Raw genomic sequence first — 15,483 nt, 5'->3', positions numbered from 1 at the left:
CTTTCTAGGGTGGAGAGCACGATCTATCTCCTTATCAGTATATCCATTTTTCCGAAAAACTGTCCGCAAATGATTTAGTTCCTCTTGTAAATACGCTGGCTCACAAATTCTATTGGCCCTGTCCACCAGTGTTTTGATGACACCTCTCTTCTGCCTGGGATAATGATTTGAACTCTTATGAAGATAACGGTCGGTATGCGTATCTTTTCTGTATACTTTGTGACCAAGAGTACCATCTGCTCGTTTAATTACTGAAACGTCCAGAAAATTAATCTGTCCATTACTCTCTGTCTCCACGGTAAATTGAATTTTTGAATTAATGCTGTTCAAATGCTTCAGAAATTCGTTCAGTTGCTCTTCTCCGTGATTCCATATCACAAAAGTATCGTCCACATACCGATACCACTTCAAAGGACTTTTTCTGGCTGACTGAAGTGCCTGTTGCTCAAAAAATTCCATAAAAATATTAGCAACGACTGGACTTAGGGGGCTACCCATAGCCACTCCATCAATTTGTTCATAGAACTCATTATTATACTGGAAATAAGTCGTAGATAGGCAGTGCCGGAACAAGGCTACTATATCAGTAGGAAATATGTCAGATATGTAAGCCAGAGTTTCACCGGAACCATAGTAAACAAAGATACAACATCAAAGCTAACAAGGATATCACTGGGGCTTATAGTAATCCCCTTCAGTTTTTCGATGAAGTGCATGGAGTTCTTAATATGATGATCAGTCTTTCCGATAAACGGTTGTAGCAATGAGGCAAGATATCTAGCCAACTCTTGAGTAGGGGATCCTATAGCACTCAAAATCGGCCTAAGAGGGACATTTGGTTTATGTACCTTAGGTAACCCATATAATCTAGGAGGGAATGCTTCCGTTTTACAAAGATCTTTTTTATCTGCTGCAGGAATAGAAGACTTTTTTATTAGTTGGTTAGTAGCTGTCAACACTTTTGTTGTAGGATCTTTGTTCAGCTTCCTGTAAATGGTAGGATCCAAAAGATCGTCGATCTTCCTGTGGTAATCCTCACTCTTCATCAACACTGTAGCGTTTCCCTTGTCAGCGGAAAGTACAATAATACTCCTGTCCTCATTAATCTCCCGTAATGCCTTCTTTTCTCCTTGGGACAAATAACTGCTAGGTGGCTTAGCTTTACGTAATATCCTTGCTGTCTCCATCCTAACTTCATCCGCAGTGTGTGATGGTAACAACCGAATCCCCGCCTCTATATTAGCTACAATATCTTCCGTTGGAACCTTCATTGGAGTAATTGCAAAGTTTCCTCCTTTCGAGAGAACAGAAATTTCATCCCTCGATAATTCTTTTCCGGACAAATTTACAACCGTTCGGGAGTTGTCTGTTACCGGCGTTTCCTGTCTATTCCTCTGTAGATTATCAAACTTTTTCTTCTGCCTATTAGAGGAAACTTCTGCAGTACGTTCCATAGATCTAAATGTTAGCCCATCCACCTTATTCCAGTCACAAACTTGCATCGTATTGCTAATAAATATATGTAGATTTAATAATTGACTGCTGGTTACCGCTAGTCCCCGACGTGTTTGATGGATCCGTTCTCGTAGAAATGCCAGTTCCATGCGTGCATAAATACGGGTAGCTTGAGCTGAGTGGAACAATCTTCTCACCTTCAGAAACTTCGGAACTGTACCGGTGTCACGGCAACGTAGCAAGAAAGTGAGCGAACACAGCTGCTGAGCAGCTTTCGATCGAGAGTAATGACGCCAGTCAGAGATAGTTTTACTGTTGACATCACGTGACGAGTGGTGGTGCCCTCTACCCGCTCTATATATACAGGACCTCCGCGGCTTGGTAGCCAGTCGTAGACTCGCCTCGGAAGATGTTGTCCGCAGCTGGCAACGGAACGTCAGGGAGAAGAAGTTCTACTGTTCGACCACGGCCTCTCAGCCCGGAAGTTTTAACTACTGACGATGCCGGCCGTGAAAGCCTACACGCTATGATTTGATAGGCACCTTCAGATGTTTATGATCTGTTTCTACAGAGATCATAATGTAACAACTGAATACTCAGGCGTTATGGAACTGTTTTATAAATTAGCTACTGATATGTCATCAGCTAACTGCTTTAATGAACCACGAATTATTTTTAAAAAGAGCAAAAAAATTTCGTCATATTTAAATTAGGACTGTTCGTTCATGGGTTTGTCCGGTTCCTTTATCTCCCGTTTGAATATTTCGTGTTCTTCATGTATGCCTGTCAAATTGTTATTTATAATAAACTAAAGATATCTATCGAATTTTAAATGAACCGAGAAAAACACTCAAATAACATTTGTTTTACTGATATTATCTAAAGACAAATGTATTATGTACAATGAAACATTAAAATGCAGTTATGTCATAAAAGATTTATTGCACTACTGTAATCTGTGTGCATAAAGTGTTTCAAAATTTTGTATTGCATGTTTCGTCAATAACATTGTACCTTCCAGTGCAGATACTGTTTGAGAATGAATGAAAATATTTGAAACAAGCCACTAAAAGCATTAAATGCATCTCTCACTGAAACCTTTATTAATAAACTAGAAATACATTGACGAAAAAAATTAGTACACCCTTTTAGAGATTTCCAGCTCACTCAAAATTAATTACTGCAACAGTGCATATGGAAGACGTGAAATGATTTCATTAACAGATAATTAATACAAGCGATTCTGAGGTACCAGGTGTCGATCCATGCTGAAACACCCATTTTCGTACGTGCCGAAGCCTCCGTGGGCAGCAATGCAGTCGCTGAATCTGGCGTCCACTAAATCGTACAGATGGCGATCACTGTCCGGGGATACGCTGTGTCACGCCTGCTCGACCTGAACGAGATGTTGCTGGTTGATGCGTCGCACGTTTCGTCCCATCATATTCCACACGTGCTCGATTGGGACAAATCAGCAGGTCTTGCTGGCCAGGGAAGTTGCTGCATCTTTGGATGTTGTATTTGAATGATTCTCCAGACAGTTGGCAGGTGGTGGTTGCAGTACTGACACATTATCTGCGTATCCAGTTATGCTGGCAACTGATGTGATATACGTATATAGGCATCGTATCAACCTGTACAGCATCAAAAACCGCCTGAGGATGGCACACTGAAGAGCTGAAACTGGTTGCAACAGCATAAAATAATGTCATAAGGACGGCTGTAGGTAATTTATTTTGTCACAATAGTAAAAGGCCTCCTGCCAATAGCATGGACATACAGAAATCTTGCAAATCACATTGAATTTAATGGACAGTGTGTGGACGAGCATTATCCTGTTGAAACAACACATCATCCTCCTGCTGCAAAAACGGCAAAAGAACGGGTGTAAGAACGTTCTTCTCGTACCGATCCCTGATTGGCGTTCCCTCCAGGAACACCAAAGATGAAACAGAGCTGTAGCTTGTCGCAACCCAGACCATAAAGGCCTGAGTTGGGGCTACTGTACCTTGGACTAATGCACTATGCGAGACAGCTCTCTCCAGATCTATGTCGTACAGGCAAACGACCATCACCTGTATGCAGGCAGTATCTACTTTCACCGCTGCAGATCGCAGGGCGCCATTCCATCTACGAAGTGATCCTCCGACTGTACCAGCCGAGCCGTGCATGTCGATGCTGTGGCCTAAGTGGAAGGCGAGCTAGAGATGTGCATGCCTGTAGTCCCGTGACAGAAAAAAAAATTGTTTCAATGGCTTTGAGCACTAAGGGGCTTAACATCTGACGTCATCAGTTCGCTAGACCTACAACTACTTAAACCTAACTAACCTAAGGACATCGCTCACGCCCATGCCCAAGGCAGGATTCGAACCTGCGACCGTAGCAGCAGCGCGGTTCCGGACTGAAGCTCCTAGAACCGCTCGGCCACATGGCAAGCCGGCAAATAACCGGTTCGCAACAGTTCATGTTGAAACGTCTCACCTCACAAGCCCTCCTATCTGTTCAAAATGTTCAAATGTGTGCGAAATAATATGCGACTTAACTGCTAAGGTCATCAGTCCCTAAGCTTACACACTACTTAACCTAAAGTATCCTAAGGACAAACACACACACCCATGCCCGAGGGAGGACTCAAACCTCCGCCGGGACCAGCCGCACAGTCCTTGACTGCAGCGCCTTAGACCGCTTCTATCTGCCATTGCTGCCCATGCAATACAACAAACTCTGGCGGGCGTGTGTGCAGCGTGGACGGTCAGAACCATGTCTACGGGTGTTAGAATATTCACGTGATTACTGCAACGAACATCCTTGTATAACTGATGCATCACGTCCCGCCATCTGAAGGCCATAATTTGATACCTTTCAAACGCGCTCAGTAGGGAGCACGAATGCATGTCCATGGCATGACTGCCTGCTTGCTTCACACTTTTGCACCACACTGAGTCTTGTGACTGTGAGCATTCACCATTGAAGGGTAGACACAGATGGCACTCTGGTAGCTATGGCGCTGCGCTGTCTGTCGGTGGACGACTTTGACGTTACTACATCTGGCACCCCCAGGTGACATATACCGTCATTGGATTGAAATTGACGTCGTCTTTCCAGGTGTACTAATTTTTTTCCGACAGTGTATACTGAGTTGCTCGTCCCCGTAACAACTGTGTTGGAACTAAGTACTTAAGTTTGATTCTGCTTTACAGTTCGATCTATCCGAAGTATTCTGGATTATGGCAAGTTCTGTTCTGATGACACTCCTGTTCGACATACCATTCCAGAAGCTGAGGAAGGTGTTGTGGTACGAGAGTAAGTAGTTTTACTAAAATGTCAGCTGTAACAGGAAGTGATGATGTTGTCCTTTTTTTTCCCAAAAATAGTGCGACGTTATCTCACGATTACGTTCAGTTTCTACTTTTCTTTGTTTCCAAAATTTTTCTTTTCTTTTTTTGAGAGACATTTGAATTCATGTGTTGTCCTTTCAGGTAAAACTGAGCTGAAGAAAGAGTGATGATGAGAGGCGCTGACACCGCCGTCGATGAAGTTCCTAGAGTCATGGCGAGGGACAGTCCATGAAGAATTTTGTACTTTTCGGCCGTATGACGACTAAGACAGTCTCTTTTGGTCTCTGTCTACTTTGTTGTTCAATTGGACTTTGAAAGCTATTCTGCGTGCAGGATCCTGTATCGTCTCCAGCCATAAAATGAAATGCTTCTGTGTTCTATTACCAAAAGCAATTACGCTTGTTCATTATGTAGTGGTGAAACAGTTCTGTGGTGAAAACAGACTAAACAGCAAATATGTTGCCGGGTATGCAGTTCAGCAATCGCCTGGATTGTGGTTCCGATGACTCATCACTAAAGTTACTTGCGGCATTGTGGTATTGGTATGCATTTTGGGACATGTCGAGTGCTGATGGTGCTGCAGTGATGGATGTCGAGGATTTCGGAATGTAACTGTTGTTATCCATTCATAAGAATGAAATAGATTCGTTACTTAGTCTATTAAAATGTTATTCAACGACCTGGAAGGCGTTAAAATCGATATGAAGAACATGTTGCTTTCCGTGTACATAATTTACGAAAACAGAATGTTTGTTTGGTATTGAAGTTGTTGGTGCAGTTGCTGAATGTAAATGTAAAGTTTAGCATAAGATGGGAAGTGAATAAATGACCACATAAATTCAGCGAAAGATTGATCAGTGCTTCTAGCGTTGCAGTAGGGTTCTTATCAAGTGAGTAAATAAATTTTACCTACAGTCAGTTCCACAAGAAAGTGTACGCCATAATTGTAAATGTAGGTTCCGCAGCGACATCTCTGGTAGTGGTCTCAAATCTGTACTCAGTTCGCTTTTGGTCAGTGTATAGATATACAGTGTGAGAGTTAAATATTTTCTTTTGTCGGTTACAGTTTAAAATCAGTGCAAAATGTCTGAAGCGTCACGAGGAAAGGCCCAATGCTTTCATATTGAGCTGCTGCTAAAATCCTTCGAAAGCCAAAGACATTCGTTGGGAAGTGAGTGAAACGATATTTAGAGGTTTAAACATGGATGATTTACCGGAGAGAGGGTTAAGGTGTCAAGCCATAATTGATAACGGCGTCGATTGGATTAACTAATAGGTAATTGTGCAGTTAGTAAGAACATGTATTTTCATGTTAAAATGTATTCATAACAACATCTTTTATTTCATGCAAATAACGCTTGCAGATTCTTGTGGAACTGACTGTAAATATATCATGTATATATCATGTAAGTCATTAGCTTCGGATGAAGCAATATTTCAAAACGTATGTACGATCTCAAACTTTATTTACTTGCATTTGATGTGATTATTTTGGATTGAAAAGTAAACGACAAGAGAATGTGAAAATGTACTGTATAACATAAGTTAAAGTTACAAAAAATATACTTTTATGACAAAATATGGTTGTAAATATGCAGAACGTACAGTGTGAGTCATGTAAGCTGCTCATCTCAGATATTTCTTGGAACTTTTAAGATATCATAGTGTATGTATGCTTTAACCAGTGAAATGTGAAAAAATCATCACTAAATGAGCTTTCGTTTCTTTTCATAACTGTATTAACCCTAGAGCACTAAAGGTGGAATATATTACATTGTTTCTAAACCATGGTAAATTTTACTATTCTCGATTTTATCCAAAGAAGCTAAAGTTTGGTTTGTAGTTTATGCACTAGTTAATTACAATCATAAGCTCTGCAAGGGTATGTTACATACAAAATAAGAACAAAATGTCCTGTTTTACACCCTATACTGATAATATGAAATTGATGGGAACCGCGAATTGGTACCAACTACAATTTTAAATTTTATAAGGGTTTTGTAACTTTGAGTTAATTACAGGGATATATTGCTAGTATCATAGCTCTAAAACAGACAGATTAACGGTGTTTCGCTTTTCTAAGTCTGAGTAAGTAATTTACTACGAATTACAACACTTACAGCTTAGGATTAATCGATTTTGAAAACGAAACCCATTGCTGTGATAGGCGAATGTTGGTGTTGTCACACGGAATTGTCGTGTGAGGCTGACGGGGCGTTCCAGCTTGACGGGGCTAAGAGCCTCTGCTTACAAAGTCAAAATAATGGAGGCAAGTTTCAGTTAAAAGTAATGCTGACCACAATTGATTGCAAGTAGCTGGACAGACACAGACTGGGGAACAAAGGATGTGGCATCTTAGGATAATTCAAAAGTTAATTATGGTAAGAGTTCTGCCCTCTTTTCTGACAGAGTTTGAGAGAAAGCTGCACGTCTTGTGAATGGAACTGTAAAACAGTTAACTGAGGTATACGGATCGTTAAATAATAATTTCGCGTCATGAGTTTAATATCAAGTTACACATTTACACTACAAAATTAGATCGGGAACAGAACAGAAATCATATATGAATGTGGTCGTAAACACTACCTTAAAGTACAATTTCTGTTATTAAGTTTTCGAAATGCCCATCGTCTACAGAAGTATGGGTTTCAAGTCGCTGGTGCAAGGACCTCTGAACAGAGTGAAGAGATTCGTGCGATATCATTGCCCATGTTACACCAATGCGGTGTTTTAAAACATACTGGGCCGTCGAAGCTTACGCGTGGACTTCATCTTTGAGTTTACGCGGGGAGAAAATGCCCAGTTTCAGCGAATCAGGTGAATATGAAGCTAAACTGAAAACACCTTCACGTCATATCCAGCAACCAAGAAAGAGCTGGGTGAGCGCTTTCTTAGCCACAAGCGAGTAATGAATGTGGTACCGAGAGTGAGCAGGCACATACATCTTCTTTAGTAAAATGTTGTGTATATCTTTACTCGTTAAAATTGCCTCAATGAAGAAAGGACCAGTGACTTAGTCTCCAATAACGATGCACTAAACATTCATACATTCTAAGGCAAAATAAACGATGAGCCACGAAGGAAATATTAGAATGGGACGAACATCAGAATGGGACGGAAATGTACATGTACAGAAAAATAAATGATCAAAATTTCAGAAAATCTGAGTAGTTTATTGAAGAGAAAGGGCTTCACAAACTGAGCAAGTCAACAACTCATTCGGCCACCTCTGGCTCTCATGGAACCAGTTATTCAGCTTCGCATTGATTACTAGGGTTTGTAAATGATTTCAGCTATCAGTCGTCCTTTTAAAATTTTATTGGCAGATCTAGATTTCAGCTAGAGACTGGTATCCAATGAACTGTGGGTGAATCCCAACCAACAGGCATTACATGCATTGATTAAAATGATAGTGCGTTGGGAAAGGCTAGTCCCTAGCTGAAATCTAGTGTCTAGCTGAAATCTAGATCCGCCAATAAAATTTAAAAAGGGCGACTGATAGCGGAAATCTATTATTTGCAAGTCAATATAACAGTCGCTCAGTGCAACAGCCTTCTGAATGGAAGGTAACCTGATGATTATTAGGGATATCGTGCCAAATTCTGTCCAAATTGCGCGACAGATCGTCAAAATCCCGAGCTAGTTGGGGGGTCCTGTCCATAATGGTTGGTGCAACAATATTTTTGCAGGTGCACCAATTTCTTCTAACCTTTACCTGTCAAAATTTGAGCGTACTGTTTGTGAACATAACAGAAAGAAAGGTACGTTACATTTTTGCTTCTTTTATACCGGTATCGCAGCATTGCAACACATTGTTTGTTCCTTATCTACGTGACGTATTTTTTTATTTTAGTATGAAATCACGAACTTCCACATACGACAGTATTCAGTTTTATGTTGAAAAGAGTTATGCCCTCCCTTCTAAATACTATACAGTCTCCGAAACAAATAATTGGATTTGGAAATAAACTATTTTTTCTGTTGTATCACTGATTTCCTTATTTATGTTGCTAGCATTTCAAAATTAATCCTTGGTGATAGTGTGTTATGTAATAATTATCTCTTCGGTCAGCCTTGTAAAGTTAAAAATATTTGTGTAACACTAAGTGTAAAATATGTAGTAACTGCACACCGCAATTGAAAATGAATATAGCGTAGCGACACATGTGTACTCCATTTGTCACGCATACATCTCAGTGTTCATCCATTTGACGCCCATAAATGCTGAAACCTATCTGGAGCAACCATCGCTAGCGCACTGAAATGAGCCAGGAAAACAAAACGGCGTCATCATGTCGAGCATGATCTATCCAACGTTTTCATTTTGAGCTTCGTTTTAAAACACGCCAAACAGTTATTTGTTGCTTTTGTAGCTCTTTACTGGCTTTCTGCGTCGATTTCCGTAGACTAAGTTCAAACGAAATGCGAATTCTTTCAACGTTTCGTGCTGATAGATGTGGCCTGCCTGTACTATTTCCTTTACACAAACATAGTATTCCATCAAACTTACAACGCCATCTGCCAAAGTTTCTGGGATTTGGAAGTGCTTCATTGTGACTTCAAACATTGTCTTTAATTCTAATGGCTGTATCGTAATGCATTGAACAGCTGTAGCCGTTTGTAATTGCTCGATTCCTTTTGAGTTGTCCCGCGTGTTTATGTTTTAAAATTAACTTTTTACCATTGTCAAAACAAAGTTCATCAGCACTTTCCTTTCAAGAATTATGCTATTGCCTATTCCGAACTCACAAACAAAACCATTCTTATATTTCCGATGCCTTCCAATATCACCATTTCCAATCTATTTGTAATGCAGGAGCTTTTGGGGAATTCTTGGACCTGTCGTCCTCATAAGATACTGTCTCCAAATTTCACGAAGCGCCATCACGTTATAGAATTTCATGGTGATATATTTTTGTACGTATGGCATAAAGCTCTGCTAATGGCGGCACAGGCAGCTTAGAGTTCGTGTTTCTTACTGTCAATATCGGAGTGAAAATGAAGACTTATATCATAGCCGAAGTAAGAGATTCGAGAGAGATGTCCTAAAGGTGAATTGTGTGAAACAATATTTAATCTCATTCCACATTTTCCTCGCAATGCCGTTATTGAAACGTGGGACTTACGGAAAGCAGGAAAGGTATGGACGGGGCCTAATTAGCTACCATTGGTTGCACAGATAACACATACACTTTATTTTTTTAAAAAACAGAACTCTCAACAATCATTTTTAAAAAGATGTTAATACACTGGGGGCTGAAAGCCTTATTAGAAGAATTGCAAGTTATTGTCGGCTGAAGGCCACAAGCAATGTTACACACAATCGACGTCTGAAGGCCTGATGTAGAAGGTTCAAAATTATTCGTCGGCTGAAGGCCACAAGCAATTTCAAAAATACACAACGGCTCAAGACCTGAGTTACCAAAAATGTGGACAATTACACGTCAAAAATACCAAAAGCCCTTTTAACAATCTTAATAAAGTTATATATACGACTGAAGGCTTTATCAAGACAGAACTGCAACTATTTTTTGGCTGAAAGCCACAAGCAGTGTTACAAACAATTAACTGCTGAAGGCCGGCAGCAATTACAGGATACACAAGGGCTGAAGGTCTGAATTACAAGTGAATAAGGCGGTTGCACATTAACAAATACTAAGATATTTTCTTCTTAACAGTCAAAACGGTAACAAGCTTAGTAACGGCTGAAGGTCTTATTAAGAAAAAATTGCCAATTATTGGTCGGCTGAAGGCCACAAACAATGTTACCCACAATCAACAGCTGAAGGCCTGATTAAGAATGTTGAAAATTATTCGTGGGCTGAAGGCCACAAGCAATTTCAGAATGCACAAGGGCTGAAAGCCTGAACTACAAATACGGTGAACAATTACACTTTAAAAATACTAAAACACTTTCTAATAATCTTAATAACATGTAACAAGCTATAGTGATGGCTGAAGGCCTCGCTAAAATTAGATTGAAAATTATTTGTCGGCTGAAGGCCACAAGCAATGTTACAAACAATTAATGGCTGAAGGCCTGATTAAGAAAGGATTTAAAATTATTGGGGGCTGAAGGCCACAAGCAATTTTCAGAATACTGAACGGCTGAAGGCCTGAATTACGAGTAAGGAAGGCAGTTGCATATTAAAATACTAATAGCTTTCAAAACAATCTTAACGAAGTGATGGGTGCAGGCCTTATTAAGACAAAATTGAAACTAATTTGTTGGCTGATGTCCACAAGCAGTGTTAAAAACAATTAACAGCTAAAGGCCAGAATTAAAAGTGGAGATGGCAATAACATGTTAAAACATTAGGGTAAATTTTAAACAATTATGACAACTTGTCCAAAGAAGACAGAGTGATCCACAAACAGTGCTCCCTGGATCGACCTGAGGAAAGTGACTACAGCTGTGTAAGCAGTGAGACAGGAAGCCAAGGGTTGTACTCATGTAACAGGATGGCAACTCACGCTAGTACTAGCTGAAGCGCCGACCGACCGACTAACCAATCCGCCTAACGTCCGATCACCGGTACAATGCTGGAATATTTTTAGGCAAGGGCGCAGAGACGGACAGCACCATGTCTTCAGAAACACAACCAAGGCCGAAGGAAACACTAGAACCAAGGTAGACCTCCTAAAAGCATAAGCACAGTGCAATTCAAGAGGCTGTCGAACTACATGCCATATCAGATAGCATCAACTCGACGAGGAAAGGTACACTGCCAGAAAAGTACGCTAACCTCCAGGGCAGGTAACTGCGGTGTTAGCGGGCACAAGACAGAAAATACCGCTGGTTGGACTTCACTTATAAGAATATTACTAAATCCAAACTAACACCAAGGAGCAGAAGGCGGCTAATAGCTTCCGCCAACGGGACGGACTCCACTCGTTGCGGCTGGTCTCACCAACCCTGGGAGCAGTAGCACGCAAACAACAGCGAGATCTCAAACAATGGAGGTTTCGGTAGTGGACACGGTTCACTCAACTGCAAACGTACTGGGTTCGGTCGTCGGCTACAGACGGTACTGGACACGGTTCCCTCAACTTCAAACATACTGGGTTCGGTCGTCGGCTGCAGCCGCTCGGTCCGTCAGTGCCTGCACGCCGCCAGAGGTCCCGGCCTGCACTCGCGCTGCGGACCTCTTCGCTTCTCTGTCGCAAGCCGAACTGGCTGACACACACACGTCCTGGAGCACTAGCCATGGCACCAAAAATAGTAGCACAGTATTGGCTATCGATAACTGCTGCTGCTGCCTCTCGTAGGCAAGCAATACTAGTAACTCAGTGTCACTGTTAACACAAGAAGGAATCGAGCCGCCACTACCGCTATTACACGACGTCAAGTTATGAATGGCAAGAACGCGAGCTGCACACGGCTCAATTATTTTCTTTTTATTACTAGAAAGTTTTAAATTATATTCCTTTCGTATTTCGTTCAGCTGTTAACTGATCATTGGAGGTCATATACATTCTTTTGAAGAATAACTATGCGATTTATCAACAGAAGCATATGAAACATATCCAGGTACTCATTAATTATTATCTTACTTTAGAGTTCCATTTATAAAGAACGAAGTGGGTGTAAGTATTCAAAAGAGTAGTTGATAGTCCACACCACTGAATTACGCCTAGGTTCATAATTGTTTCTTCTAATTCATACCAAACTATATTTACTACAATGCGAGTTGTTCTATAAAGACATTTCACCACCTCTTTTATGTGATAACGATATCCACGTTCAGGAAGTCGTCCATAGGCTATCTCGGTTCTCACAGTCAAAAACCTTTTCAAAGTCGATTAAATCCATATGGGTTTCTAGATTACATTCTATGAATTTTTCTGTAATGTTCTTAATTACAAACACATTCCCCATGTATGAACGACCCGATGTAAATCCACTATGTTCCTCAGAAATAACAGCTTCTGTGATATTCTTCATGCTGTTATCGACTACGTTTGAGTATACGTTGTAGCCACTGTTTAGAACGCTGATGACAAACAAGTCGCCAAAACAAAACTATGAGGTCAAAATTCCTTTTTTGTGAACAAGTGGAGGTCATGTGGCTAGTTTAAACGAGTAATCAGACAATTCAGTTGTAACACCAGGAAATATTCTTTCCACCAACAGACGGCAGACGAGCATTGGGCACATTCACAACAGTGATGATGTCGGCTTCTTCTGCCACTCCAGGGTTATGTCGAACCTGTTCCGGTTTCACAAACGCATCCTCTGTCTTCCCACACTTCTCTTCCCCCATGGTTTATAATGTATTGTGAGTTTAGGAAGTTTTAGCGGTGACATACGAAGTATGTGCTCCCTCTATTTTTCTGTGTATTGGATTACGTTTTTGGTTATTAGTAGAGTTCCTAATTCTTCCTTTATTAATTCGTTTCAAATTTTGTGTCCCCAAATTTTGTGGTACTTCACAGCTCTTAGTAATTTCATTTCTGATGCTTCTGGTTGACGTAAATGTTTCTTCATCAGTATCCAACTATCTGCCCTATATAATAATGTAGGAACTGCTATGACGTTATGAAATTTCAGTTGTGGCTCTTGCTTATTTTGCTCTGAGGGTTTCTTATAATTGTGTCACACGTTCTTCGGTATATAAATATCTTGAGTACGTGACAAGTCAAATTCAATACTTGAAATGGGCTACCTGTTCTGTCAGTTTATTATTGAGGACAACATTTGTTCACACTGGGTGAATACATAAAAAGACCATGGTTTTCAGTAGTTAAAACTTCCGGGATGAGAGGCCGTGGTCGAAAGGTAGAACTTCTTCTCCCTGACGTTTCGTTGCCAGCTGCGGACAACATCTTCCGAGTCGTAGACTCGCCTCGGAAGATGTTGTCCGCAGCTGGCAACGAAACGTCAGGGAGAAGAAGTTCTACTGTTCGACCACGGCCTCTCAGCCCGGGAGTTTTAACTACTGACGATGCCGGCCGTGAAAGCCTACACACCATGGTTTTGTTTTTATTTATAGATATGGTCATATTTTAGCTTGCACTGGTTTCATTCTTTTATGTAATGTCATTTGTTACTTATCGTATTCTCTCGCATGGTAATTTGATCACTCTGCATAACACGTTAATAACGTGTTAATAATTCTATTCCTTGTAGTATTTGTCCCTGCTGTATTTAAGCCTGATAGTGCTCTATCTTTTTTCCATTCCCTGATCATGGCATCTATATAGCTATTGAATAATAATGGTGCTAAGCTACACCCTTGTTTTAATCTTTGAGTTTTCTGAATTTCATGTGTGATCGCTTTACCCGTGTCAGTTCTAAAGTCGCTGTTTGTGACTTGGATCAAATGATTAGGGATTCCTCTTTTATCCATTACTACCGGTAATCTGTTCTGTGAGTTCTGCCAATTGCTTCTCCACAATCCAGAAATGCTAAATAAATTTCCAGATTAAATTCTCGTCTCTTTTCAGTTATCTGTGTCAGTGTAAATATATCATCTGTCGAAAACTTGCTTGTTTCACCACTAAAACGACATCCGAGATATTTCGCAGTCTTACGTTTATTTTGTTGCGGATTTCTTAAGCAATATTAAGAATACTAATGCATCTATACTTAGATTTACTACTTCTTTCACTTTTCTTATGTACTGTAATGACCTTTGTTATTTTCCATTTTTCCGGTATTTCATATTTTACCTAGTACATGTTAAAGAGATGTGGCATCATTAATTTTTTCTGTAATAGTAATATTTTATTTTTAGACGCCATTAGCCTTTTCCGTTAAAGGTGTTTTCAGTGGTATTTACACTTAACTAACTTTGACACATACCCACGTCGAAATTTGTCGATTTTCTTGTTTTACACACCGCCTTTCTCGTGTTCAATACAATGTGAAACCCTTCACCGATGGTGTGGAAATTTCTCCAGATTCGTAACGTAAAAGAGCGATAACTGTGCGGTCCGTTTGTTTGTACCACAATACGGTATTATACGTCCCAAACAATTCCCAGCTTCAGAAAAATTGTTACTATTACTGCTAAGTCCACATTATAATGTATAAGGCTGCACCATTCAACAAAATTGAAATTAGAATTAAAGAATGAGTTCTTGACTTTTTTTTCCCTTTTTGTCCCTTTCAGACACAGTCCTACCCTTCTAGACTGAGACGTTAGGAACTGATTGTTGTTATTAAATTTTCATGTCTTTAAATATTACTTTCATTACTGACACTGCTCATCCAGAACATTATGACAACCGACCTACTATCGATATAAACCCATTCTGGGAATAATAGCGTCAACTGCTAGTCAGACGCAGGCATGGTGCATGTAGTAACAGTGAGTGTACTGTCCGTGTGTAGAATGGGGAAGGCGCGCGATCTATATGAGTTTGACCCAGGGCAGATTCTGATAGCCAGAGGCTCGGCACGAGTATTTCGTAAACAGCACGACTTGTGGGTTGTTAGAGGAGAGCTGTGTTGAGTGTCCTCAACACGTGACGAAGCCAAGCTGAAACCACGTCCAGACGTCATGGAGTTGTGTCGCCACCCCTCATTACAGATGTAGGACATCGTAGGCTGTGCAGACTGGTAAAACAGGACAGGCGGCGAACTGTGACGGAACTATCATCATAATTTAATGCTGGACAGAAAACAAGAGTGTCTGAACACACAGTGCGCCGAACATTCGTAACGATGGGGCTCCGCCGCCGACGA

The 15,483-nt window shown here is 40.6% G+C and overlaps 1 protein-coding gene across 1 annotated transcript in view; it reads left to right on the top strand.

Moving 5' to 3' along the window:
• Positions 1 to 6,579, top strand: part of LOC126281559 (regulator of hypoxia-inducible factor 1-like) — a 222,054-nt gene extending 215,475 nt beyond the window's left edge. Inside the window, exons 13-14 of the mRNA XM_049980630.1 lie at positions 4,656 to 4,758; positions 4,935 to 6,579. Coding sequence (XP_049836587.1) covers positions 4,656 to 4,758; positions 4,935 to 4,960 — 129 coding nt within the window. The 3' untranslated portion in view covers positions 4,961 to 6,579. The remainder of the gene's footprint in view (positions 1 to 4,655; positions 4,759 to 4,934) is intronic.
• Positions 6,580 to 15,483: the final 8,904 nt, after the last annotated feature.

The sequence above is a fragment of the Schistocerca gregaria genome, chromosome 7 (assembly GCF_023897955.1).
Source record: "Schistocerca gregaria isolate iqSchGreg1 chromosome 7, iqSchGreg1.2, whole genome shotgun sequence".
NCBI lineage: Eukaryota > Metazoa > Arthropoda > Insecta > Orthoptera > Acrididae > Schistocerca > Schistocerca gregaria.
Note: the sequence above shows the minus strand (reverse complement) of the source record. Positions and strands in the feature narration are given on the sequence as shown.